At 42.4% G+C, this 27,720-nt stretch overlaps 1 protein-coding gene across 2 annotated transcripts; it reads right to left on the bottom strand.

The window, feature by feature from the left end:
* Positions 1-11,682: 11,682 nt before the first annotated feature.
* On the bottom strand, positions 11,683-27,661 carry BROX (BRO1 domain and CAAX motif containing). Of its 2 annotated transcripts, none has more exons than XM_086631741.1 (13): positions 27,584-27,661; positions 25,679-25,816; positions 24,778-24,884; positions 23,147-23,243; positions 21,706-21,801; positions 20,972-21,044; positions 20,210-20,315; positions 19,530-19,619; positions 18,467-18,552; positions 17,054-17,135; positions 15,863-16,013; positions 14,273-14,432; positions 11,683-13,779 (listed from the first exon to the last, which is right to left on the bottom strand). In XM_086631741.1, exons 2-13 carry the CDS (start codon positions 25,777-25,779, stop codon positions 13,693-13,695), a joined length of 1,236 nt encoding a protein of 411 aa, XP_086487867.1. In that variant the 5' UTR covers positions 25,780-25,816; positions 27,584-27,661; the 3' UTR covers positions 11,683-13,692. The 2 variants fall into 2 exon arrangements, with proteins under 2 accessions (XP_086487867.1, XP_086487868.1); XM_086631742.1 differs by lacking the exon at positions 27,584-27,661 and adding an exon at positions 27,174-27,209.
* Positions 27,662-27,720: the final 59 nt, after the last annotated feature.

Here is a 27,720-nt window from a genome sequence, read left to right as displayed (position 1 = left end):
ATGAGATGACACAGGGCACAATTCATTTATTCAGCGAAAATCTTCTCGTTCCTTGAGAAACCTCCTTCATAATATAGCCTTAAAACTTTTTCCGAAGGTCTGACCAGCATTTCTGGATAGCCATACCTCACTTACTCCATTCCCTGCCTAAAAAATTTCTTTCCAGTCTGTGTTTCATTAAACAAATTCACCTTGGTTTATTTCATTACATGACCTCATTACTACCTCAGAATAATTACCACTTCCAACTCCTTCACGTATGTCTGCCTCGGTCTGTGTAGGGGTTAAGAAACAGAACTGACATCTTTTATATTTTAGGCAGTTGCTGAAGGAAACGAACTCATCGTCAACTACTTTCAGGTCCCACCTTTCCCGATGCAGCCTGCCCTGCCTATGGCAAACTGATGGACAACACCTGGAGTAAACCTCAGCCAATTGCAGTCCTACTGACAGCTTTCTGAGACATGTTCTTGCAGCAGTTATCGCTAAGACCCTTTTTATTTTTCTGTATGGCCTCAGTTCCTGCCTCTGGGCCAGTTTCTCCTGCTTCACCGGTCCCTTACACTCTCTCTACATTTGCACCGTGCTCTCACCTTTAGTTACGCCTTCCAGTCTCAGATACTCAACTGCTGCTCATAGAACTGCAGTAGATTTAGCTCAAAATCAACTTACTTGCTGCCTACTAATTAATACACAGTATCGTAGGTCACACTGATTGCCATACAGTAATAAAGGTCACTGACACTTATCAGAAACTTTGTTTTCTGTTGCTGATAATCTGTTGTTAGCATTGAGGATTTTGTCCCATGTGGGGAAGGAAAGGACTTCCAAATGTTTGAAAAGTATAACGATGCTTTTTCTCTAGTCCATGTTAAAACAATTATTTCTTTGCTTCACTGCTGTAAATCACAGCTGAACTAGAGCATTTCGGAGCCTTGAGATTTGACAGAGATGGTCACTGGTTCGGCTTTCGCTATCCCTCTGGAACGCTTGCCCAGGATCCAAATATACAAGCTGGAGTGAGGATTCATGTGTGGAAGGGACATAGGGCAATCCACAGATTTTCTCTTTGTTTCTTTTTTTTTTTCCCCCAGCATGCTTAGACTTTTTGAAAAGACTACTTCAAGCAAATGTCGTTAAAGGAAAGCTGAGTGGCAGAGCCAGTAGTTCAAAGTTAGGACATACACTTTGGAGGTTTTTTCATTATGTTTTTTTAATTAAATCCCCTGCTTACGTTGAATAATGGAAAACGGATGGTATGTACTATGATCATATATCATTTTCCCCCTATGACTCACACCTCCTTATCAGTTGGAGAGAGGGACTTTGGAGCACTGCCTTTGGTCAGGATGGCAGGGTGAGGAAAGCTGTTGCCTATACGATCCCATCCTTGGTCATGGGAGAACTTGAAAGATGTGAATGAATCAGAGACTGAGGAGCGAGGTGGAAAGAAAAGATGGGTTTGTTACAAAGGCAGCTGAAGGTGACACAGAGAGTTAGACACCATGGCAGCCTCTGCCCTACAGCTCCCATACGAATCTCGTGTGAATTTTGGCAGTTCATGGCTGCGTGATGAGTGCTTGCTGGGCTCCGATTCGAAACACTTGCCATCCTTTGGCACGAGCGTTGACCATTCATAGTCACTACAGATGCACGCAGCAGGAACACTATCCACAGTGTAACATGTTAAATGTCCCGTGACATTTCTAGCTGGATACTCTCAGTCGGCTGCTGACAATCTTGACTCTTATCTTTGTATTGTAAAAAATCATATTTGCAGAGCATTCAGATACTTGTCCGACAACACTCCTGAGGAACCCAGGAGGAGATGAACAAGTCCCTGCTCTGTACTAAACTTTGATGTTGCACAGCAAATAAAAGAGGACAGACTGCACGGATATATAAAATACACTGAAAATAGACCATGCTCTCTTGAATGAGCAACTATTTAATGCATAAAGTCCTCTGTAAAAAAAAAGGTGTATGATCTTGTAATTAAAGTCTATCAGGAAGCTCAACATGAGCCAGCAATGTGCGCTGGCAGCCCAGAAAGCCAACCATATCCTGGGTTGCATCAAAAGAAGCATGGCCACCAGGTCGAGGGAGGTGATTCTGCCCCTCTACTCTGCTCTCGTGAGACCCCACCTGGAATACTGTGCTCAGCTCTGGAGTCCCCAGCACAAGAAGGACATGGAGCTGCTGGAGCAGGTCCAGAGGAGGGCCACAAAGATGATCAGAGGGCTGGAGCACCTCTGCTATGAAGACAGGCTGAGAGAGTTGGGGCTCTTCAGCCTGGAGAAGAGATGGCTCCGGGGTGATCTTATAGCAGCCTTCCAGTACTTAAAGGGGGCCTACAGGAAAACTGGAGAGGGACTTTTTACAAGGGCGTGTAGTGATAGGACAAGGGGCAATGGATTTAAATTGAAAGAGGTTAGATTTAGACTAGATATAAGGAAGAAATTTTTCACTCTGAGGGTGGTGAGGCACTGGAACAGGTTGCCCAGAGGAGCTGTGAATGCCCCATCCCTGGAAGTGTTCAAGGCCAGGTTGGATGAGGCTTTGGGCAACCTGGTGTAGTGGAGGGTTTCCCTGCCCATGGCAGGGGGGTTGGAACTAGATGATCTTTGAGGTCCCTTCCAACCCTAACCATTCTATGATTCTATGCTGCATAAGACAGAGAACTGAATTGAGATTTCATATAGCTATTCATACTTTTTGGCTTAACTGATGTTGATATCTTAAATTGCTTTTTGATGTTTAACTTCAGTGCAATAATTTTCATTCATAATTAATATATCACATAATAATGAACAAAAATTAATCTAAGCATCTGCCATAATACTATATATGGAGATGTGATGTTTATTTTAAAAAGTCACTGGCAGCAAAAAGCACATTTAATGAGAGAGGATGGAATGGCAGCAAGTAGCTTCATGATTTTTCTTAGAAAAGTTACCAATATTTCACTGTCAGCACAGAGGGATAGACAGAGCAGGGCTCTGCCTTGGACATTTATACTTAGTATTTTCATTAGTGAATGGATTGATGCAATAGATATATCTATAAATATGTTTTTGCAAACCACTGAGAGTAATATGGAAAATAAGAATACAATTCAAAAGAATGTCTATAAAAGAAACATCCTGAAAAAAAACAGGATGCAAGGAAATAATTTCAGAGTTCTGCACTTAGACAAGATGGAAAACAGCTGCTTAGGTAGCAGATATGCACTGCTGTGTCTTGGTGAGTCCCAGCTGGAGGCTTTGTTCTGTTTTGGGCATGACGACATTTGAAAAGCATGTGGACAAATGAGAGAAAGTCCAGAGGACAGCAATAAGAGTGAGTAAATATTTCAGGAACTAAGACAAAGGCAGAAAGATGCAAAGGGATGGTGATGTTTAGTCTACAGATGGAAAAGCTAAGAGGAGGCACGGTAACAGTCAAATACAGGAAAAGATCACAAAAGAAAAAAGAATAGTTTGTCAATAGGACAAGAGAGGAACTTGAAACGCAGACAGCATGATTTACATTAAACAAAGAAAACCTTTTTATCAAAAGGATTCAAAAACACTACAACTGATTACCTGGGGAGCTCATGCAGTAACCATTACTCAAAGTCTTTAAGAATAAATTTGACAAGCCTGTCAAGAATGACTCGATCTCTCTTGGGGCAAGAGGCCAGACAAAATGGCCCATCCTTAATCAGAAACATCCTATTCTCATTCTTCTGCAAATGCTTTCTGCTACACTGGTCTAGCTGTGAAAGCTGCACAAAATTAATATCATGCGTAATGTACTGTACTCTGGTTGTTACTTATCTGCGTGATAATCAGGTTTTTCTATTGTTTTCAAATTGCTCTTTTGCTCACAATAAGGCTGTCTCTAAATGTCCAAAACCAAAGAGATCTCCTTTCTGGGTATTGTAAAATGCATCCTTTGGAAAAGGCCAATAAGCTGATACCAAGCAGTGTAGTCTGAATTATGTCATTGTCGATAGCGTTTATATCATGTGACCAAAAGAAAATACCTAATATTAAAAATCATCAAGTGTTTTAAATCCTGGTGATAATCCCTTGAGACCATGCCCGTAAGTATTAAAAGAAGGAGGAAAACCAGTACAGTATCAGCTTTATTGCTTGAATAGTGATTGCATTCCCGTTAATCCATCCTTAAAGTAAGCTAATCAATCCTATAAAAAAGAAGAAACTTTAACTTACTAAGAAATTAAGTGGTTGCAATTCAAACTACCCAAAACCAGAGACAGAGCCCCCAACAAGAGTGTGGCTTACAGAGCAGAAACAAGCAGAAAGCTTTGATTTTCGACGTAAAGACAAGCTTACATATGAAGTTGCACTAAACACAGTCCTGTACCGTCCACCTTGCAATATGAAGTGATTGGCCAGTTTGCAAAAAAGAAAGCCTGTGGCCTGTTTTAATTGATTTCCTTCCACTGGCCAGATTCAGCTGATATATTATTTGCTTTAAATAATCTCACAATGACCAGTAGATTTTGCTAGGGCAGTTAACGTATGCAACAGCTACACAGAGATCTGAATTTGGAAGGATGTAAGTCCTGGAGATACATGACCTGTACACCATTTACCAGTTTGTCAAACCAAACAAGACAAAAAAGGCAAGCTTGCATGTTTTCTACCCAGAATTCATAACTCCACGCCTGAAGTCTCTGGATGGAGAGTTCGCGTTAACCTCAGCTGTGTCATATTTAACCTGGCTGCTAGAAGACTCACTTGGCTGTCTTTGTAAATACCACACCTTTTCCATTTCTGACTTTCTCCATTTTTAATACTGATGTTTTGCTGCGTTGAGGTTTCTTGTCATATTCATGGTTTCTCCTACACATCTGCAGATAATCTTCCCGTATGATCCTGCACTCCTTGTCTGCAGATGCTCAGTGAATGCTGATTTTGGCCCATCCTTCAGATGTTGCGTGCGTCGGACATCACCATTGCGATTTACAGAAGGCTGTCATGGTTTAACCCTGGTTGGCAGCTAAGCACCACACAAGTGCTTGCTCACTCTCCAACCCTGTGTGGGATGGGGAAGAGAATTGGAAGGGGAAAAGTGTAAAAACTTGTGGGTTGAGATAAAGACAGTTTAATTAAAAATGAAAAAAAAAAAAAGGAAACATCAAAATTAAAAATACCTCAAAACCAAGTTAAACAAGTGACGCAAAAAAATGAATTGCTCACCACCAACTGACCAATTCGCAGCCAGTCCCTGAGCAATGGCAGCCCTGGCCAACTTCCCTCCCTCCCAGTTTGATTGCTGAGCATTGTATGCTGTGGGATCTCTCTTTGGTCAGTTGGGGTCAGCTGTCCCACCTGTGTCTCCTCCCAACTTCTTGTGCACCCTCAGTCTGCTCGCTGGTGGGGCAGTCAGAGGAGCAGAAAAGCCCTTGGTTTACTTTTCCAGCCGCAGAATATCCCATTTGCCCACCTCATGGCCTTTTATCCCCCCCACTCTGCCCCCTCCCCGTGGCCATGAGGAGGCCAGCTGATGGGCTCAGCTTTGGCAGGTGGTGGGTCCGTCTTGGGGTGCCTGGAACTGGCTCTGTTCAACACAGGGGCAGTTGCTGTTGTCTTCTTGTAGTAGCCACTCCTGTAGCCTCCCCACTACCAAATACTTGCCACGTAAACCCAATACATGACCTCAGAGAACTCTACATAGGCATACGCAGCATCACACCACTCTCTTCTCAAAGGGCAGATGCCTCGAAGAGGCTCGCAAACTCTGGGACAGAGCAGCTGCTGTGACACAGGGCAAGAATTGTCAGTTTGTCAGTGCTCCTGCTCCATGCCCTTGCAAGTGACCCTCATATGGAATCGTAGCTACTGACCTGGTCGTTAGCACATGCATCCTGTATGTCCTCATGTAATTAATTACAAATATATCCTTTTCGGTGTAACCTGACGTAAACATGTAACTTGTTATACTTCTTCCCATTTAAAGCCACAATACTGCTGCTGGGTGCACACCAGTTGTGTTACACAGCCATCTAGAGGGCCTGCTGCCTGCACCGACTTCATGCTGTTGACCAGAAACCACAAAACTGCAGGAAAATATAAGCTCTACTGACCCTTAGTGGCCATAACTCCACTACAGTACTGTGGGAATTTTTTAATAAACTCAAGAGTGCTCTTCTGGTGCTGTTCTGCACTCTTTTTTTTTTTTGGAGAAGGTACTGACTAACTTGCTGAGGGCAAAAATTGGGGAAGTACTGTCAGCAGAAAAGAGGATACCTCCTTAGCCAGAGTCCTGAGACATCCCTGATAAGCTCAGCGGAAACCTCCATGATGGGGAACAGTTGCTGGACAGAAGAAACCCAGGTGGGTGCAGGACAAAGAAACCGTGATTGCAAACCAAAATCCCAGGAAAACAGGAGTCAGCAACAACTATTCTGGGAACTGATGCCCCACACTCGCTTACATATCAACACCAAAAAGTAGAAAAACTAACTCACTACCTACCCAAAATGAGATTATCTGCAAGAGCTCTCTGCACAAGACCTCCCAGACAGACGAGACCACGGTCTGACTGAGGTAAATGCTACAGGAACACAGACCAGAATATACCTTCTTGCCCAAATGGTTTCATGCTTTCCATACAACCCAACTGAGAGTAAACAGGTATTCCCACCGCAGCAAAAGACAAGCAGAGCCAACCTTTTCAGGCTGACTCCATTACAAGGACATCGATTCCGTAGCTCTCACAAAAGCACAGGTGCATCACAGAAATTCCCAACGCTCATCAGGTCAGTGGATGTCTCTGCCGGTTGATCCTGCCGAATTGCTTGGACCTCTGCCAGTATCAGTAGCTCTGCCCTAAGTGGAACTCAGTTGCCTTAAGATCCCGTGTGCTGCAGCAGGAATGAAAAGCCATCCCACCACTTGTCTCCCTCTGAATCTCAGAGCTACCATGCACTTCACAACTGGGACTCTACATGACCTGCTTATTTAGCAGCCAACAGGAGGCCACGTTTGATATCCTTGTGCTTCCTCAAGCTGTTTCTTCACTGACAGAAAGCAGTGCCCTTGTGAGCTGTGCTTAACCCGACTTTTCTAAAATGCCAACTACTCAGCATGTCTGATGGAGTGGAAAGTAGAGCTGCACATGAGAGAATCTCTTTTTTTGTGTTGAAATTACACACCAGCTTCCTGTGAGAACTAGGATAAAACTGTAAGGTTTACTATGTTTTTTAAAAGGTAAATAATTTAAGAAAGTAAATCTGTGCTGTCAGAGGAGTTCCCACACCATGCACACAAGAAAAAAATGAAAGAATGCCAACTTGCATCAATCTCCAGAAGAGTATTGTGGCATGAGATTTGTGATCAGGTTACAAATCTGTCCAAAATCACCAGCCTAGAAAACAGGAATTTGCTAGTCACAGAAGCATGAGATGAACTATTTATTTAGGCTTCTCATCAGCTTTGCTCTGATCTGAAGTCACAGTTTAGATAAAAATCCTGCAGACATTTCCTACAACATCCAGCCCAGGATAACAACATTGAGCCTTGCATTTCCAAAGCTACTGAAAACAAATGAGTGTAGGACTTGCTACTAAGGTGTTGTCGTGGTTTTTTTTTGGACTGAGGGTCGAGACAAGAACCGAAAGGGAGCACCCACCAAACATGGTCTCGGGCAAAACATGACTCAGGCTTTCTTAATAAACAAAACAATTTATTAACAGTTACTAAACAAAAGACAAAAGGGAACGAAACCGGTTACTTGAGAGGAGAAAGAGAAAACAAGGCCCGATCTTAAAACAACACCTCCCCACCCCCTATTTTCCTTTCGTTCCTGGCTCTGCCTTCCCCCCAGCGGCGCAGGGGAACAGGGAATGGGGGAGTACAGGTCAGTTCATCCATGTTGTTCGCTGCCGCTCCTTTCTTAAAGCAGGAGGAGTCTTTACACCATTTTCCCCTTGCTTCGGTGGATCCCCTACTCACAAAGAAAAAGTCCCCAAACTTTTCCAAAGTAAGTCCTGCCCGCAGGATTGCAATCCTCCCCATGGATCGCACCAGTTCGGGCTTTACCAGTCTCGGCCTCTTAGGGAGCTGCTGCCACTCGCGTCGGCGTGGGTCGTCCCACGTTCTCCAGATGCCTCCACGACCTCGTCGTGCATTCCATGCCCCATTATCAACAGTACCTGGTCGCGCATCCCCTGCTCCACGACCTCTCCTGGGCTCAGGCATCTCCTTCCCGACGTGGGTTTCTCCACGGGCCACGAGTGGGTCGCTGCTCCGCCGAGTACACCCTGGCTGCAGGGGGGGGCCGCCCTGCCATCTCACACCGATTTGCAAGGGAAGCCTCAGCTCCAGTACACCTCCTCCTGCTCCATCTTTGCTGACCCGGTCGTTGTGGTTGTCTTCTCTTAGATATTAATCCTCTCTGGGGAAGCTCGGCCCGGTGGGCACCCCGGGAGTGGGGCGCTTACCGAGTCCCCCATGCGGCTTCCCCGGCGCCATCTTGAGCACATGGCGCCGGCCCCGGGCCCGAGCGGCTGCTCGGCCGGGAGCCGGGAGCGAGGGCAGCGCCCTCCTGCTCTCTCCTCGCTCCTGAGCAAAAAGCCCTTTCCCGCCCCTTTGTCCCAACTTAAATAGGGCAATTCGCAGAGGCGCCGCCTTGGCTCAACCTCCCCCGGGGGGGATGGGACTCAGGTCTGGTGGCACAGGGAGCAAATCCCCTCCCCTGCCACCAGAACACCCCCCCCCACATCAAACTATCACAGGTGTCCACCAGAACCTCTTTTCATTTTCATAAAGCCAAATCTCTATTTGTTATGGCTTCAACAGAAAATTTAGAAACATAAACAGAAGGAAGCAATGTGTAGGCATCTATCTATAATCTGAAAAGGCAGTTTTATGGTTTTGAACTGTCCACTCATCCACTTTATCTCACAAATACTGTTCCTACAAATGCACTTGCCACCTGCTGGCGACATAGAGAAGTGGTCACCAATTTCCACTTCCCAAATCACCCTCTCACATAGTACATAGAATATCCTACGACGGCACAGACCTTTGCAAACACTGGGATTTTGTATAGGCTTACAAAATTAAACCTAATTACTTTTTTTTTTTTTTTAAAACGTAAGTTTGGAAATTCCATCTCCTCTCTTCCTGCCCCTTGACTTGAAGTGCTTCATTGTAGCTGCTTCTTCCATATGCACCCAATTCACTTATCTTGCTCATTTTAAGTCCTTCTTTGGGACAAAACATTCTCTGTATTACATTTGCATTAAATTGGAGAAAGTAACATTCAAGATAGATCTTTTTTCTTGCTACTACACCTAAAATTTTAAATGAAACAAAAACTGATACATTAAGATTGTTTATTTTAAATGGTATTCTGAAACTCATGGTTATATACAAATTTTCAAACTATGAAGCTTAAGATTGCGTGATGACTGTCTTCACAAAATAAGGCTGCTCGGTCAATCTCATCAAAGCTGATTCCATTGAAGTTTGACTATTCAGAGTACAGGATGGCTTGGAGAAGGTTGTAATCCATGAAGGAACCAACACCAAAGGAGGTAGGCCTTCCTACACAAAAAGCTAATCAAGGACCCCCTCAATTACCATGTAACATTTGTTGAATTTGAGAGCATCACCAGTGGGAAAGATCTGAGTGAAACCAATGATCATTGCGGAAAGGCCTTTATACTGCACTCAAAAATCTGGAGACAAGTACCCACTGCAGGGGCTTTTCCATGCCATTCATACTCGCTCTGCTTTATTCCCTGCTCAACTGGGCCAGTCAGAGAAAAAAAATATTTTTTTTAAAAAAAAGCGGTTTATACTGCTATCATAATTTGGCAATGACCTTTAGAGACAAGGTTTGTTGTTTTTTTTTAGGGAAAATTAATACGCATGAACAGGATTTACGTTAATGCTGAAACTTCAGTTAAGATGCAGGGATAGGATGAAATGTATCATCCCTCAGCCAACAGACAGAAACTTTTCATTTCTCTGAATTGACATGGAAAGCAGAGGAATTACTGTCTCCTCTCATGCTCCCCTAATACTAAATGTAGAGATATGCTTCATGAGTTTGTTTTATACAAAGACAATTAAAAATACATTTTAGTAAGGTTTCCCATAAAAATCTTACCAACAGCAGAGTACTGAAATCAGTGCAACGAAATTAACATGACAGGAAGGAATATTTACAACCACATCATATTGTACCGAAATTGGAGACCAGAAATTTCTAAAGTGCAAATTTGGCTATATTCTACACAGATACAGGGATCTGTTTTCTCACCTATACTATGAACCTATACCATGAACCTATACCATCAATTACAGACACACCACATATCCATGCTGAACATTTAAGTGACCAAACGTCATCCTGAGGCTGACAGGTGAAACTCCTCTGCTGAATCCAGTGGGAGGCAGACATCGGCATCCGAGGGCCAAATTTAGTCCCTCAGTTCTAGCAGTGTCACGTGCCGGATGGGGATTAACTACTGTAAACCCAGGAACACAAAACATGGAGGAAGTGTATTTAAATACACGGAGGACAGTATTTAAATAGAAATCTTACAAAGAGCTTAATGGTTCGCTTTAAAGTAGATTAAAGACAATAACTGCATTTTCAAAAGCACAAAATAAAGGGTCCAGCACTCTGTATTTTATTTAGCTGCAGTTTTGTCCTAGTTCAGACTGGGCACAAATTTTTAAAGACTATTTACACCAACAGGATTTGCAGGATTAGCCATGAGAGCCTCTAAAACCAGAGAGAGGCCACAAAAACAGGCTCTTGCAGCATTAGAATATTAAAAAGTCACCATTCAAAATACCTCATTCTTAAAAATTAGTAAAGGAAATCACAACAGAAGGAATGTGGCTGCTCGGTTTCCAGATTAACTGAAACTCCCAGTCACTTCACCCATATTCTTAAGCATATTGGACAGTTAATCTACATATTATTTACAATAATTCTTGCTACTACCCAACAAAACCAAAGAGAAAACTGCTTGTTGACTCACAGCTCTCTATACTTTGCCAACTAAACACTCTCCAGTTTCTTATTTTTGGGCAAAACTATCCTATGTTTGCCACAGGATTTTAACTACGAGTAAACAAAGTTTGTCTTGAAAAGGAGCACATGTTAAGTGAATTAGTTTGTTCCATTAGTCTATTTTTAAACTACTACATCATATTTACTGAAACAGCTATGGCATGAGAGGTTACACAGCTAGGCTTAAGTACTGCCATAATCTGACACAATCCACTTGGTTATGCCCCAAACTATTTACAGTGAACTTGATTCAAATAAACCACTTGGTTCAAGAAAGCTTCCAAAGAACTAAGAATTGCAAGTCCATAAAATAATCTTTCCTAAGAAGTCATTTGGGAATGATTTAGTCATGATCTGTTCATGTTAATTTAAGATAGCCATATACTGAAATACGCCCATGGTCCAAAGCCTCACTGAAAATGAGTCCCAGCACCTAGACATGCATTAGCAAACAAGGGTAAGCCTGTGGGGAGGAGAGAAAATGGAATCTATTCTGCCTAGAAAGAAAATTAATTACGTTGAGATACAGAAGTATTAACACACAGGCTTCTGAAGAACAACGAGTAACTAAAAAGTTGTTATTATGAAACTGAATTAACTACAACTTGATCCTTAAAGGGGGCAGGCTAAGCAAACGTAGATGGCTACAGCTGTAATAAGTTTTTAGGAGAATTAAAATCTGCATAGGCAAAGTAGCTCCGCGTTTCTTTCTGGCAAAAACCTAAGCTGATCTTTTAACAATGCATGAAGTCTAAAAAGTTAGCTGGTCAAGTTATGAACAGATCTGAGTAACTCTTCATAAAACATACCCCTGTGGAGCACCAGAAGAAATGGACCAATTTTGGATACAAATTCTTCTTGATACTTATTATACCCTACCTACCTAAGCCCTTGAAAAACAGGAACTACTTCTTCCAAAGCAATTCAGTTGATTTCACACTTATTTTTTGCGCGTGGAACTGGCCGAAAGAAAAATCCATCACTGGGAGCAATGAGTTCTGCATTGGATTCGCCCACGACAGCCAACATTAAGATCCTCTTTGCCTTTTGCAGCAATGAATTCTGTAGTTTATTCCAGTATCTCAGGAAGAGTCTTAAGTTTCCTGGTAACCTCCTCAACAGCTTTTGTTCCACAGGCCTTCAAAGAGCTACACACCTGCCCTCTAAGCTAAGTTACTCTAAGTTCCATGAAAGACTTCAAACATAGAAGCACTGAATGATACCACAGTGGAAGATGAACCTATCCAAAGAGTACAAAGTGAGGAATGTGTTTACAGTATACGTCATGCTAAGTGCATGTGCCATCATGTTTTGTTGAAATGGGAACATTTTCAGGCTGTTCAGTTTCTTTCTCAGGTAGAGTGAAGTGCAGCAACTGGTACCCAGAGATGGCAAGGCCCTCGCTTCAACACATGCATCATATTCTTTTGCATTCGCAGCAAATCAGAAAGATATATTTTTGTTGACATGGGTGTTTTGGAGTGCTCAGTTCTAAGGAATGTTAGCACATTTTCCACAGTAGGCAGAAATGGAAGAAGCAAGTTCTACGAAATACTTTCTCAGTCTTGACTGGGCTTGGCTTTTGGCAAGTTCCCTTCATAAGGCGCTGATTTTAGTGCAATACTGCAAAAGCTGAGAAACAGCACTGTTTATATACCGAATAAAGGAAATCTAGAGCTTGGTTTCCCAGTTGTGCCATCAGCTCTTCAGCTCATCTTTCCTCTCTGCTCTCCCAACGGTTTCTTATAGACGCTACCCAGATGGAAACACAGCTTAGTTACAATTCCATTACCTTATGCATGACAACTTTATGCATTCAAATGGAGCTTTTCTAGTGCCAGGAGATTTTAACTATCTGCAGCTTTCAAACTTACTGCATCTTTCAAGATTCAAAAGCTTTGAATGAATGTCATTGTGATGCATTACTTTTAAAAGCTTTTATATTACTTGCTGCATCACTTTCACATACACTTTGATATTAAATGATTTTAAGGACAGACGAAGCTAAAGTGCCTTGCTACAAATTCTGATACAAGAACTCTAATCTATAGAGGAAAGAACAGAGTCTAATCTTTTCAAAAGAAGAATATAAATTGTGCTCGAATTATGCAGAACTTAAGGTTTTCTAAGTTCTGTGAAAGTCTTGTGAAATACTACAGGAGTGTTACAAACCAAACCCAGATTTTCTTCACTCACTACAATTAAGTGAATTGGAACACAACAGGGTGTTAAGTCTGAATGACAAAACCTGAATAAATATAACGGTTCTTGCAAACTTTTGTTTGCAAAATTTGACATTACATAGCATATAATTTAATAGAAAAATTCTGAAGTGCTACAATCGTGATACTTCCTTTGCTATTTGTGGGTAGAAACTAAACCCACAAAAATAAACTCTCTAGAGGCACAATAGGAACATTTAAGCCCACTCATTCTATGATATCCCACTAAAACCAAAAATAAGTCAGATATAAATAAACTTCTAGAAATTCACCACATTCTCAAGCAAGATAGACTCATACTAACAATCGTAAATTAAATTAGTCTTCTAAATTAAAAAGAAGAATCAGAAAAAGGGAGATCACATCTAAAGCCCCAGAGTCCAATTAATACACTTTTAAAGTGAATTCAAAGCACTTGTGGCACTTAAGAAATCTGGCATCCACTGTCTTTTTGAGGCTTTATATCTGGTTCCTTCAGAGGTTTTACTTCATCATCTGGTTTTGGTTTAGCCTGCAAACAAGAAGAAAAGAAAATTAGATACCACAAGTACAAACCACTGTGTCTGCACAGTATTTATGCACGGCTAATTTTACATATTCTAATCTAACGGTCCCCTCTCTTTTCAAGGCTGAATGCTTTGAGCAAGCCTCAAGCAAGGGGGGAAAGCCAAATATTCTCTATTTCAACATCCTTACACGAATTCTTTTCTAAAAAAGAAACTTTCTATAACGTTCACTCCTGTAACATTTCAGCATTTTATACACATTAAAGGATTTCCTCCTATTTAGGGCTTAGAAAAAAAAAAGACTCCTAATTTCCAATGCTCACAGTGTGGCACAAAGGTTAACTGACTTGCCTCCTGGCACAGTGGGAATGTGAGCTCAGGTGGCAGCCTTGTGTCTACGTCCTGCACTGAGCTGGGGAGCATTACAGAAGAGCAAAACAGTAGCTGTGTTATACACAGAACAAAGCTAACAGGAAAAAACAATACAGATTTTCTTACAGTGTCATCCTTTGGCCTCTTGGTGAGATCAAAGGCTGCAAGTGTTTCAGGAGTCCAGTGTGCATTCAAGGCAGGAAATTCAAAAGGAACAGGCTCCACTAAGCCATAGTTTGCTTTCAGTTCCAGCTGGGGAGCCTCTGCTGGCACCTTCTGAAAATAGCTGTAATAGAATACACCAATATATTTAAAACACCGTGCACTATATCTGCAGGTCTCATCTGAAATTCTAAAGAAAAACAATCTGAGTTTTTACAGTGGCAATCATTGCTGCTCTCTTTCATTTCATTAAGGCACTGTCCCAACATGCATTCTATCAGCAAGATTCACAATAACAAAAGCAATTCCTTCTCAGTATTCAGCCCCTAAGAGCTAAGTGGGTTTTTTTCCTACTTCATAACCATTATTCCCAGCGCTTCAATCAGAAGAGCACCTTTGTCCAAAAAGACCTTCAAAATCCAAATGAGGACTTGCCCAGAAAGAAGAGGAGGACAGTTTTTTTTTTTCCCAAATCAGGCTTAATATGCCACAGCGCATAATAGCAACAGCACTATCCACAAAGACTTGCTACAACACAAAGCCTGAATGAGAGTATCATCTTCCCTCAGGAAACCAACAAGAGCTGAAAACTGACAAATACTGACACACACTACCTTACTTCCTGTGCTGCAGCAGAGCTCTGTGACAGGCACACCTCCCAAAACAGTCACTGGTTATCTGGTTTCTCTTTCAAAGTTTGTTTCTAGAGGGACACGGATTTGTTGAAATCTGTATGCTGTTGTTGTAAGCTATGACAACAGCTATTGGAACGAAAGCAGAGTAGAGAACTTCTTTTCCTATTTGCAGTTCAGCCTGATATACTTGACGACCCTTTTTGCTTAGTCAATTCCCCTATTATGCAGGTCTTTAAATATCATAAAAAGGGAAATAACAAACCTATTATGGAATACTAAATCATAAGAAGAAGGGAGGGGAGAAAGAAACGAGCAAAAGAATTCTAAAGCCAAACTAATCTTACTATTTTAAACTGCTTACAAACTCTTTTAGGAAGGGCCATTAACTCACAGAAAGCCCTATCCACAATATTAACTATACTTAGACTGGTAAAGCCTCTAGCACCCTAAGCATACTCTTCACTGAAGGCGTGACTGTGTTTTGACTCCCTGCTAGCAAAGTAGAATCAGCTACCGGTCTTCTCCACTTCCCCTCTGTCCTCTTTTGCCTATCAGATCCCAGCAGCTGGGAAGAGGGCATTAGAGCAACACAGCAACCTCTGCAGGACTTTCTCTTGTGCCGAAGGAAAAGGAACAAAGTGGCTGAGGAATGAAGGAAGAAAACTGCTTAACCTCTCCAGCATGTCAGTCCAACCTATCCTGGTGAAGTGGCATAGAAAACAGAGAGGGTGATAGCACAAGCCCATAGCAAATCTGCTATGAGAAAATTAAAGAGAAATTTGCAGCTCTGTAAGTTGCACACCATGGCCAAAAGGAATATAAGAACTGCAAAGTAAAATTTACCATCCCATCTGGAAATAAAAGCGAATGAGGTATTAACAGCTCATACAGCGTACTGTACTAACCACGAATTACTTACATGAATCCATTCTCTCTCTGGCATTTTTCTAGTGTGTTCTTAATCAAACTTCCTAATTTCCTAAAGAAGAGATGTCCAGAAGGTTTGGCAGTAGTCCCAGGTCCTTTGGTTTCGCCATATTCTTTACACAATGCTTCAGCCTTGGCAAAAACTTTGCAAGAAAGAAACATAATAAAAATCATTTACACGAGTCTATTACTGATCTACAGTGCTTCGGTTTTAGGAGATACCAGAATCCATTCAGGCTTCTTGCTTCTTAGAAACAGAAATAAACTAGCTCAAAGGCAGCACTTCCAGCCAAGATTTACTGCAAAAGTGACTAGGAACAGAAAAAGAGATAGCTTTCTGAGTAGGAAGATGCAGGAAAGCATTCTTATGTGTGGGGGAAAATGCAACAGAAAGCCTAAAAACTGTGGCACATGGCAGAGAAAAAAAGAGAGAGTATGAAGGTTCCATGCACAGTTGATGCTCAAAAACAAACAATACTTAATATGGAGTGGGAAAGAAGCACTCTTCTCTGAAGAACAGGTGCAGTAAAAAGTACAGTATTTGTTTTACTGCAAGTAATCCAACTCAGTTTGTTCTTAATAAGTTATTTTTATTTGTTTTTAAAACTAATATTCAAAGTTTCCATTTTTATGATTTGAGTGGTTTTTTTACATTGTGGTAAAGTTATGCCATGCAGGCCATTGGGGTAGCAACAGCTTTGAAGAGAGAAGGATGGGCAGAAGACCCTGAAGACCTACTTCAAACTTCCCTTAATCTAGCTTTAAATTAATAGAAAGGAAATAAGTTACTGAAACCTGTTTAAAAAAACAAACAAACATGGTCTAGCTTTACTATTTAATGTAAGGCAGAGCAACCTCCAGGCAGAAAAGGCTGCAGTAACTTAAAACACAGACCAGAAAACTGATAACCAGACAATTGATTTTTGCTGTGTATTGCAGGCACTTCAAAGTCAGTCTTTAACAGGCTGAGAAGTAAAGATGAAATTTTCTGCAGCACTGTTATGAAAGACAGTCTTTGGTAAGACAAAAAAGGAACATACTGTCTTTATTCAAAAGCGTGCTGGATTTTCATCAGGTGCCAAATAAAATCTTAAGTTTATGGGAGACCAGACAAACACGATACAGCAAAACAAAACAGGCGTGTCATCATCAGCCCCTGTAATCCAGTCTCAATCACACTTACATTTTTCTGATTCCTGCAGAGATCTGATCGCTTCCCCGCATTTATCACTCGCCAGTAAAGTCTGACCATGGTAACAGTATGCCTAACGGGAGAGGACAAAATCATTACCAACGCCATTGGGCACTTCCTGCACCAATTCACTTCTGCTCCTCCTTATGTCAGAGTTGCATCTCTTTGGAGCTGCCATTCCCTGCAGACAGCTGACAATTTGGGAATGCAAGTCAAAGCAGCATTCACTGAACAATGCAGTTCAACACAAACACTGTGAAGCGGGCATGAAACAAGGTGTCTCGAGTCTAGCCAAGAGTAACTTTGAGCTTCATGAAGGCTGTTTTACCAAAATCACTAGTCTATAGTCTAGCTCAAACCTCTCTCTCTCACTGTATCAATGTGCAGCATCAAGCCCCATCACAGAAAGAGGATGGAGCCCAGCCAAGTTTACAAAGCAAAGGCTCTATAAACTAAAACTACTTGAACACTCAAAAACCGAATCTGCAATAAACATCACTGAATCCAGACGAGATGAGGCATCCTGCTGCTTGAGATATTTTGCCATAGTCCAAATAACTTTTTCACCCCAAAAAGTCCCATTCCTTCACACTTATGCTTGAAGATAGTACTGTATTTCAGTGAGAACTGAATTGCTTCTTTTCTACCATCAGGAGTTGTTGAGTTTAAATATGAAATACCATAGGTAAAGGAACAATCCCATGAACTAATACCTCCTTGCATATCTTCCTTTAACGTCTATTCTCACAGTACAGTAAGTGCTACCTAAATCTACCATTGCCTATATCACACAAATTAAAAAAAAAAAAAAAGAAAAGTACCACAGCTCTGACCCTCCCTCACCTCTCAAACTTGCTAATAAGACAAGTAGCTTTTACCTACGGCTTTAACATAAGAGAAGGACAACTGTGTTCACTGCTTAGTTTGGGCCTTTTTTACAGTATGGAAGAGTCAGAGGACAGGCTGTGGCAGGCTACAGGAAATAAACAGCAAATATAGCAGCTGATCATCTCAACAGTGCCACTGCGCTTGCCAAGAGATCAGACACATGAAAAAGGGACAGCGCTTGGAACGGCACCTAACGTTACTTGATGCAGCGTCAATCAGGGCCTTCAAAAAGACGATCAACTCTGAATTATGCCTAGAATTAGACTGTGACGCAGATAATTGAAGACAAGTATGATGCTCAACCTGAACTGCTTCACTCAACAATACGTCATCACAACAAACCGCACACTGCAGTCATTTCACTTGGCTCAACAAAAACACTTCAAATGCCACTGACACTGCACAGTCTCTCTTCGCAGCATGGAAAGAAAGTCAAGGAAACACTTAGCCCCCCTTCCCTATCCAGCCCTTAGACAGCATTAAAAAATTGTGACTGCTGTCAAACAAAGTACTTACATAGGCCATATAGAAACAGGTCTTCAAGTTCAAGTACTTCCTCCATTTACCTGCATAGGCTGGATCCAAACTGGATAATGTTTGATCTATGAAAACATATGTAAAGTTATTCTTTGAGACATTTCCAAAAAGAAAAATCACACACACACTCAAAGATCAGAATTCTTAAACTGGGCAATAGATCTTAACTATAAAAGACCCAGAAACAAGTGACAAACTACTCCTGCAAAGGCACAGAGAAACTATGAGAAAAACCAAAAATATGCAGTTTATTGAGCTATCATGCAGTTGTCCCTAGAATCCCTGAAACTGCTGTCCACTAAGTTTGGAAGGCTAATTCTCCTAAGTATTTTTAGGCAGCATTTCAAAGCTTGTTCCTAGCTTAATTTCAAGTAGTGACCTATAAAACCCTACGTATGTTACAATATTCCATCTCTTACATCGACTCCCACATTTTTATAGAATCATAGAATGGTTAGGGTTGGAAGGGACCTCAAAGATCATCTAGTTACAAGTCCCCTGCCATGGGCAGGGACACCTTCCACTACACCAGATTGCCTAAAGCCTCATCCAACCTGGCCTCGTACACTTCCAGAGATAGGGCATCCAAAACATCTCTGGGCAATTTTCGCACTTTTCCCATGCCTCGGTAAGTCCCTAGATCTGCTTACTCATCTGGAAGGATCTGTATGATTAACCCACTACACACTTTATGGTCTGCATCATAATCTGATGCCCAAAGGCAATGGAAACGCACTCCATTTACATCAAGTAATTTGTTTGCTGCTATTACATATTCTCCAGACATTACTCTGTCTTCTGTCTTTCCTCACTAACATTTCCTACCATTAGCTACAGGAAAAGAATCCCACAAAACCAAAAGGTCTTATCAAAATATGTTACATTGATAACTGAAGCCTTAAATGCACTGAATAGAAGCTAAATATACAAAGCACATCCACTGAGAAACAGTGTTAATATCGCAACTGATGGGCGGCTGAAGCATGTCTGCTGGCAAAAATGCACAAATCAGGTCACCAAGGATACAAAACAAGACACTCACCAGCTTTTTGGTAGAAGTTAGCTGTTTCATAAGCAAGAGCAGCTATTAGTCCTGGACTGTGTTTCAGCTCAATAGCCCGGGCAATTGTCACTGAAAAAAAAATTCCACACCATATTATTAAAGTTTAATCAAAAATGTCACATCAAATCAGCAGAGGCATTTATAAAGCATTTTAAAACCCCTGCATGAGCAGAAAACAAGTATTGTGCAGTCAAGCAAAGCGCAGAATAAATACAGATTGTTTCTTGGATAGAATGATTGCCAATTAATAGAAAAGCTGAAGGACAGTTACTCTGAAGACTAGCTAGTTAGTTATCTAGTTACCTAGGTTACTAGTTAGTAACCCTAACGCTGCATATTTTAAAGTAAAAGAACTGGGAATGTACGTTAGGCAAGCATGGTGGTAAAGAGACTGCATGAAAGGAAAAAAAGAAGAGGGGAAGAATGTCACATACAACTTCTTCCAAAGTGGTCACATTTGTAATATCAGACTGGTTTTTGGCATTTTCCTCCTATAATTGGAATTTAAGTTTCTTTAAAAGCAACTCGCCCTGCTAAGCCACAGTACTTGAGGAGAAGAAAAAAAATGGCACTGCTGCCAAGCAGACTTCACGAGACATCAGAGTAACCCACAAAGACTGTAATTCCCATCCCCAACAAACATGTATATTTGAAGGTACCTTCTTGAGCTTCGGCTTGGCACTGTATGATGTAAGAGTCTATAAGTCGAGCTTCTAAATCTCTTCCTTTTTCTACAGGTGTAATCAATTTTGGAATATGACTTTCCTAAGTACAAAGCAAGTCTCAAAGTTAGTTAAGGCTTAACACCACTGCTGCCAATGCAAAGCAAGTCCCTTATTCCTAAATGGATGGGATATTGAGTGAAGGTCCCAAGATAGCTTGCTGCACAGTTGCATGTGCTACTGAGCAGACAGACTGATTACTCTTTCACTGCCACTGGGAAAGAGCAGCAGTGACTGAGTGGTAGCACAACATGGAATCATAGAATGGATTGGGTTGGGTTGGAAGGGATCTTAAAGATCATCTAGTTCCAACCCCCCTGCCATGGGCAGGGACACCTTCCACTACATCACGTTGCTCAAAGCCTCATCCAGCCTGGCCTTGAACACTTCCAGGGATGGGGCATCCACAACTTCTCTGGGCAACCTGTTGCAGTGCCTCACCACCCTCAGAGTGAAGAACTTCTGCCTTAGATCTAATCAAATTCTCCCCTCTTTCAGTTTAAAGCCATTGCCTCTTGTCCTGTCACTACATGCCCTAGTAAAAACATAGTAATACCCTTCTTTTTCCTCTACAGTTCAGACAGTCCGAGTTATTTGTTTATTCTGTAACCTCATCAGAAAAGCAAAGGGTTTTCTAAGACAAAAAGTCAAGTACTTGGAGACAACTTAAAGACAGACAGCAAAGACAGGTTTTTCTACCTTCAAGTGTTTAAAAATCCCAGCTGCTATCTTCAGGCTTCTGTGAACATCTTTTGCTTCATCTTCTGTTATACTAAGAATACAGAATGAATCAAGGAAATTTTAGTTAGAAAGGACATCTAAGTGTCATTTAGTCCCACTTCCTGCTTTGGAGCAGGACTATTGCCAACAGTAGATCAGGTCAGTTATGGCTTTGTCTAGATGAATCTTGAATCCTTCAAGTATGGTGAATCCACTAACTCCCTAAGTAACCTGTTCCACTGCTGTGCTACCCTCATGGTAAAGAAGCTTCTTACAGTGCCCAACCATTAAACAATCAAATAGAACTCACTTGAAAAAAGAAACGCAAGACCTTGTAATGACTTTCAAGTAATTAGTAGCCTCAGTGTTAAAAGCCAAAGCTTTAGAAATCTGCAGGGCTGAAAGTCAGCAGAGCTGCAATATTGAGAATGTCAATTTTGTACCTGGACACTTAGAGCAGGACTGGTGAAGGGTTTATTCACAACTGGCACTTTCTCTATACCACAGTCACATGGTACACTAGTACATTTTGTTCACAGACACAAGGACTGAAGTGCACTTGGACATTACAGCACACGAATGACGGCCAACTGCCTCCTTGAACTCCTACTGTCTCAGATGGACATGCACTACAGCAGTCAAAACTCAGAACCTGCTACATTTTTGGTGGAATATCACTGCAATGGAATTACTAAGAAAAGAAAAACACTTACTCTTCTTTTCCAGCGAGTCTTGATGCATATTTTGTGTACCACAGAGCTACATTAAATCCCATGGAAACCAGTTCAAACACTGCATCCTGCTGGGCACTAAAGAAAGACAGACAAAAACCCCCCAGACAAACCCCCAAACTTTTTAATGCTTTCCATTTTATTCTGACAAACATAGTTTGTCAGATAGTTCACATAACATAAGTTGATATTTCTCTCCAAAAAATATCTTTCATTTAAGAAGTCTACAATTTCCAATCCCAAACCTCCTACTTGCTGAACTGTCTAAAAGAGACTTCGATTTTTACTTATTCCCTTGGAGAGCTCGTAATTATAATTTCCCAAATTCAGATGCCTACCCTTCCCATTTGGGAACTTTTATTTTAAAACAGTAACTTGAGATTTGTTTAGCTTTGGGTGTGGCTGACATTTTTCCATCTCTTTTTTTTTTTTTAAATTCCACGTTTTGTGGAAAGCCTTCCTCTGGAATGTCTACTTTAAAGTTGTAGCTTCTAAGTTAATAAGGCAGAGTCTATTCTATTACATCTCCCTCAAATGAATGTTATTGCAAGTATTTATGTAACTGCAGTCAAACAGCATGTGCGAATAGCAGGAAATTTTCGAAGCTAAAAACATCGTCTTTGAAATGAGTGAGTTTGCAATCACAAGCTCAGTATAGCTTAGGAACTAGTAATCTTTAAAAAGAAAGGTGTGGGAGTGGGAAGAATAATGCTGGCACAAGAACAAGTGTGTATGACCACGAGAAAATTAGAAGCGAGTACTAATTGTTTTCCAAGGGGAATAAAAGCTTTTGGGAAGTCAAGTACTTCTAAATAAAGCCTGACAAATTTGTAAGCACGGTTATACAACACAATTAGCTACAATAGCAAGCAACAACTGAATAATCCAGAAGGTTTCAGGTCTATATTCCTACTTAAAACAGAAACTTTGTTTGTTTGTACCAGGAGTATATGTACTAGGAACTTCAGAGGACAGGAACAAATTCAGATCTTCAGCAACGTTTGTACTTCAAAAAACTCAGAAAATACTGGTCAGGCGACAGTACCAAATGAAAAAGTTTTAAACTGTAGTAATCTATGTTATCATATTCAGTTCACCAATACTCTCAAGGTTCTTCTTTGTACTGCTCTGGCCAACTGTAGATATAGTTTGTAGATCAACTAAGACACAATGGATCCTTCTACCATTATTATGCATTATCATGTCTTACGTAAAGGCAACACATGCTTCAGAACACCTAATACAGTACGGCAATTATCAGAAACACAAGGCAACAAGTTTTTGGAAACTACTTTGCGTCCAACATTTTGCCATTTTGCTACACTTTTAAGCTTTCCTTCACACCTGTGCTGGCACATAAGCATGTACGTAACAAACCAGAAGAAAACAGCTGCATACACAGTAATCATAAAAGCATACGTACCTTGGAACTTGTCCTTGTAATGTGTCTGTCCACTTGAAATTCTGAATATATCGCAACTTGCATTCTTGGGAAGAGTCATCCAGTGAAAGGATAAAACCTATAGAATAAAAAAAATGTACCAACAGTCAATCTCAAAGCAGGAAACAGAAACAAGTAATGAAGGAATGGGGATCAATGAGAATATGCACATAGATAAGGGAATTTTTCTTGCTGTACCACTCCAAACCCCATGTTACTTCCTGAGGCATTTATTCCTCAGTATCTCAAGAACAAGATGTGCAAAACCCAAACTGGCTACTACAAGAAACTCCTTGCCCAGCAGATTACCAATTCAACCCTGTGAGTCTTGATAGCTCAAGGAAAACTTTGTAGATGTCTGCATGTCTCATATGGTGACTAGTTGGGAGTTGGACTGACCCAGGGATGGGACAGCTGAGGCTGCTTGAGGTGAGTGAGTTACTGTCCCTGACACCATATCAGCAATCAGGAAATTCAGGAAAAGTTGCCTAGTCAACAGGGAGAGCAAAAAGGGCTTGTAAGCATGGATTCACCTAGTCATCACCTCTTTTGTCTCCAGGGCTACAGGAAATTGGTTCTTTATGTCCAGCCGCCCAGAAAGCAGCAGTCAGTGGGGTGAAGCTCATGCTATGGATGTTCAAATGCTAGCACATGTCGGCCCAAGAAGGAATTTTTCAGGGAGGATTAAGATGGGCCTTGGCCTGATCAGGCCTTACAGACTTCAAGAATTCAACACTTGTAACGGCAGCTATTGGGGCTACAGCTCTAGGCACTGTCCCATGTTTATATAAAGACAGAAAATACTTGTTATTTTAACGTGCAGAGATTTTAGTGACCAAGCATGATGCTTTCCTGAAGAAACTCTCCAAATCTTGTCTGCAGCAACACAGACTGTTATCTTACCTTTATCTGGAACATCTCAGTAGCTTACACCCCCCAGAGACTGAGGGAACTACACCAACTTGAGCTGCTTCACTTCCCACCGAGTGAAAGATCACACAGTTTCCATGAATCAGCTGATTCCTGCAAACTCAGTCCTAAGAAACTTGTCTGAGCACCCGACTGCTAAGCGAGTTACAAAATATCGGCAGGAGGAAGGTTTCAAGGGAATGCGTCATCGTAGGTGACCATCTACTGAAAACATAGATACTATGCTACTGAGAACCTATTTATACTCAAGACAAGCAGCAACAGAAGTGTAAACTTGCAATAAGTCTATTACCTGGCATTAGACAAACCAGGAGTTTACATCAAAGAGTGAATCCCATCACCTAATAGATCAATTTATACTTAAGGAGCAATTCACCACAATCTAAGAAACAAATAAACATTTCCTCCTCCAGCAGGAAGCAAAACGAGGTTAAAAGCAAGAGGACAGGACTGCCAACACTTAGTACTGGCAGCGTCACAAAGGACATTGAAACTTGTAGAAAGGGTCTGGCAAGTACCCTTGCCTGGTACCAAACATGGGACCCACGGAGACACTACTCTTCTTGACTAGTGCAAAGCTTCTTTACAGTAGATCAGCACAAATCACATTCTAAGAAGTGTCATTAAAACTCTAATCAGATACCTCTTGAGGTACCAGCAATATTGCTAATAAACGTTCCTACCTTGCAAGAGTGAGAAGTACTGGTCAGTTGCATTCTTCATCATTTCTGGATTACAACTCAAGTCTGTAAATAGCTCCAATAGCCGTGTTCGAGATAACCTCAAATCACTGTATGGAGAGGGAAAAAAGGAAAAAACAAACCTAAGAAATTCTACCCAAGAATGTACTATTAAGAAAGTACTCATCCGTGTATACCACCACTCTTTTGGCTAAGAAAGTGAAGAGAAGCATTCAATTTAGCCATCTGAAGGCAAGGAAAGGTACTTTATGAGGAAGATGCCAATAAATACAGAAAAATCTTCCTTTCTCCTCTGGATACCTATAATACACTCTCTAGTTTCAAGTACAATCCATTTCGGACAGACAGCAATGAATGATCAGTACTCATTATCAATCTATTGTTCTAACACAAACTAAAATAACTATGTCTTTATCTACCGAGAGGTTGGGTGCAGGGGGAGGGAAGGGAAGTAACAAGCGGGAACATTCTGCAGCATTATAACGGGATGAGAATATGAAGAGGTAAAAATAGATCTGCAAAACAAGCTGAGATCTCTTTTCTTTATATTCCTATCTCGAGTAGAACACTCATGCCTTATTCAGTTATGGAAATTACTTTAAGTAACCTTTTGCAGAAGAATGCACAGTCATCAGAAAGACAATGAAATGTTTAGTCTTTTGCCTCTGCATTATTACAAAAGGCCTTGCTATATACTCAGAGACTTGAAAACTGGATAATTCATTCTTTGTACCTAAATGTTGCACGTTACCAGTGTCTTATTGTCTCCCAGCCTACGCGTTTCTAGTCATCTTCAGAACAAAAATTAAAGAGTAGCCATTACTTTTAAGGATGTCCTCTAAACTGTGAGAGACAGGGTGAATTTAATCACAAGTGCACTTACTTGCAAACTTTTGCTGCGGCCGGAGTGGTAGCTACTCCATAAAAATTGAACGAAACAGGAGCTGTAGCCTTCAAGGGGTTGCGATGAAACCAGTGAGTCATTTTCTTTCTGTAGTGTTGTCTACACCAAATCTAAGGTCTGGAAAGAAATGAAGAGCTGTAGGAACAGGTACAACTGAGGTGCTATATGTGTCACGCTTCTCAGTTCACAAAAACATATATTCCAAATGTAAAAAAATAAGAGATAAATTAATTTGCAAAGTTGTATATACATAATCACACAGAATAAATTAGATTTTTTTTCCGTTTGAAATATTAGGCTTTCATGGCCTTGCCTTCATGATCCACCTGCTTAGTTTGAAAATTTCTCTCTGTTGAAATACGTATGTTTTCCAAGGCACCTGTGTTAAGTAGGGCAAAAAAGCTATCACCAACTTTGTTCTAGATTACCGTATACTTTTTTACTTCCTCAAAAAAACATAACTGTTACCTCTGCACGAGGCTGAATACTTCCCATGTCATTTACAGGTATAACTCGATTCACCGAGGTTGTTATATTGGTTAATCAGTTTTGATTGTGGCACCACTAAAATTGGATGAAACTCTGATTACACAGTAACCCTTACTGAAAACATGGATATATTTGCATACATGTGACAGACCTGGAAATTTCCTACAGTACAGCTAAACCAGACCATCTTTTCTCTTTTAGCTCAATTTCGGAGAACACATAGCGCATAAGCACTCCAGTGAGATGTTTTCACAAGCCTTCAACAGTAGTGCATGGTAGGAAGGTGAAACATCATGGGCACACGTTGAAACAAAGAAGGTCTGTACTGGATACGAGGAAACTTCTTCACCAAGAGGACAGCCAAACTGAGGAACAAGTTGCCCCAAGAGCTTGTGCGGTCTCCACCCTCAAAGACTTTCAAGACCCCTCCGGATAAAGCCCTGATCCACCTGGTCTGACTCCACGGCCGGCCCTGCTCTGAGCAAGACCTCGGACTAGAGGCCTCCCAAGACCTCTTCCCAACCTCAGCATCTTATGACCCTCTTTGAATCCGGAGGTTCATCGTTATAAAACACTTTGCAGCTACGCTGAAAAAAAGGAGATCTGCCAAGCAGCAAGCCGCTGCCACCGTCCAGGTCCCGACCGACCGAGCAGCTCGTCGCTCGTCTATCACGACACGACATCTTCACCCGCCTGCGCGGCGGTCTGCACGGCGGAGAGGTGCCGTGGCGCGGCGCAGTCGCACCCAAAGCGGGGGACAGACAGCCTGACGGGCACTTAACAAGGCCAATTCCGCGTTCGGACCGCTTCCACCCCCCGCACCGGGCAGCGCACAGGACGGTTCGCTCGGCGGGAGCCCGCTCGCTGCCGACCGCCTCAGGCCTAGCGGCACACACCGACCGACGGCCGCCCCGGCCGGCGTGCGGCCCCGTCGGCAGCAGCAGCCGCGATGCCGCCCGGCGCCCCGGGCCCCACTGACACCTACAAGCCAGGCACGCGCGGCCCTCACAGGCGCCGGGACCCTCCGGGGAACGACCCGCCGCCACTTCCGCCCGGCCCTGCCCGGCTCCCAGCGGTGCGTCACGCACCCGCCGCCGCAGGCAGCGCCAGCAGAGAGCCGATGGTATCGTCCCGCCTGGCCGCATCGATCCCGCCGGTTATCCCCCACCCCGCCGGCTGCCTCCAGGCCGCCGGCGCCAGCCCTGCGGTTAGAGTCTCCCTCCGGGACAGCCGACGGCGGCTCGAGCAGGGCCCGCAGCCCTTCCCCGGTAGGGATCCCTCAACGCCACGGAGGCGGCGGTAGGAAGGGACGGCGGCCCGCGGCCCAGCAGCGGCACCATCCCTCCCGGAGGGGTGACCCCGCCCGCGCCGCCGCACAGGAGCGCCGCTGCTCACCTGGTAGAACCTCCCGCGGCGGCACGGCCGGGAGCGGAGCGGGCGGGAGGGGAAGACCGCCGCCCAGACCCAGCTGGGAGGGCGGGCTCCCTCCGGCGCCACGTGACCGCCGCCATGACACGTACCGAGGCGGAAGC

This window comes from Tauraco erythrolophus, chromosome 2 (genome assembly GCF_009769465.1).
Source record: "Tauraco erythrolophus isolate bTauEry1 chromosome 2, bTauEry1.pri, whole genome shotgun sequence".
Lineage (NCBI taxonomy): Eukaryota > Metazoa > Chordata > Aves > Musophagiformes > Musophagidae > Tauraco > Tauraco erythrolophus.
The sequence above is the reverse complement of the archived record's forward strand: the minus strand, read 5'-3'. Positions and strand labels throughout refer to the sequence as shown.

What these genes read in the sequence shown, in the direction of transcription:
- BROX (XM_086631741.1), bottom strand. Translation starts at nt 25,779, where the DNA reads ATGACTCACTGGTTTCATCGCAACCCCTTGAAGGCTACAGCTCCTGTT. An exon ending in GCCGCAGCAAAAGTTTGCAA is followed by an intron (nt 24,885 to 25,678) that starts GTAAGTGCACTT and finishes CTCTCCATACAG; the next exon opens with TGATTTGAGGTTATCTCGAA. An exon ending in CCTGTTTCTATATGGCCTAT is followed by an intron (nt 17,136 to 18,466) that starts GTAAGTACTTTG and finishes CTCTCCCGTTAG; the next exon opens with GCATACTGTTACCATGGTCA.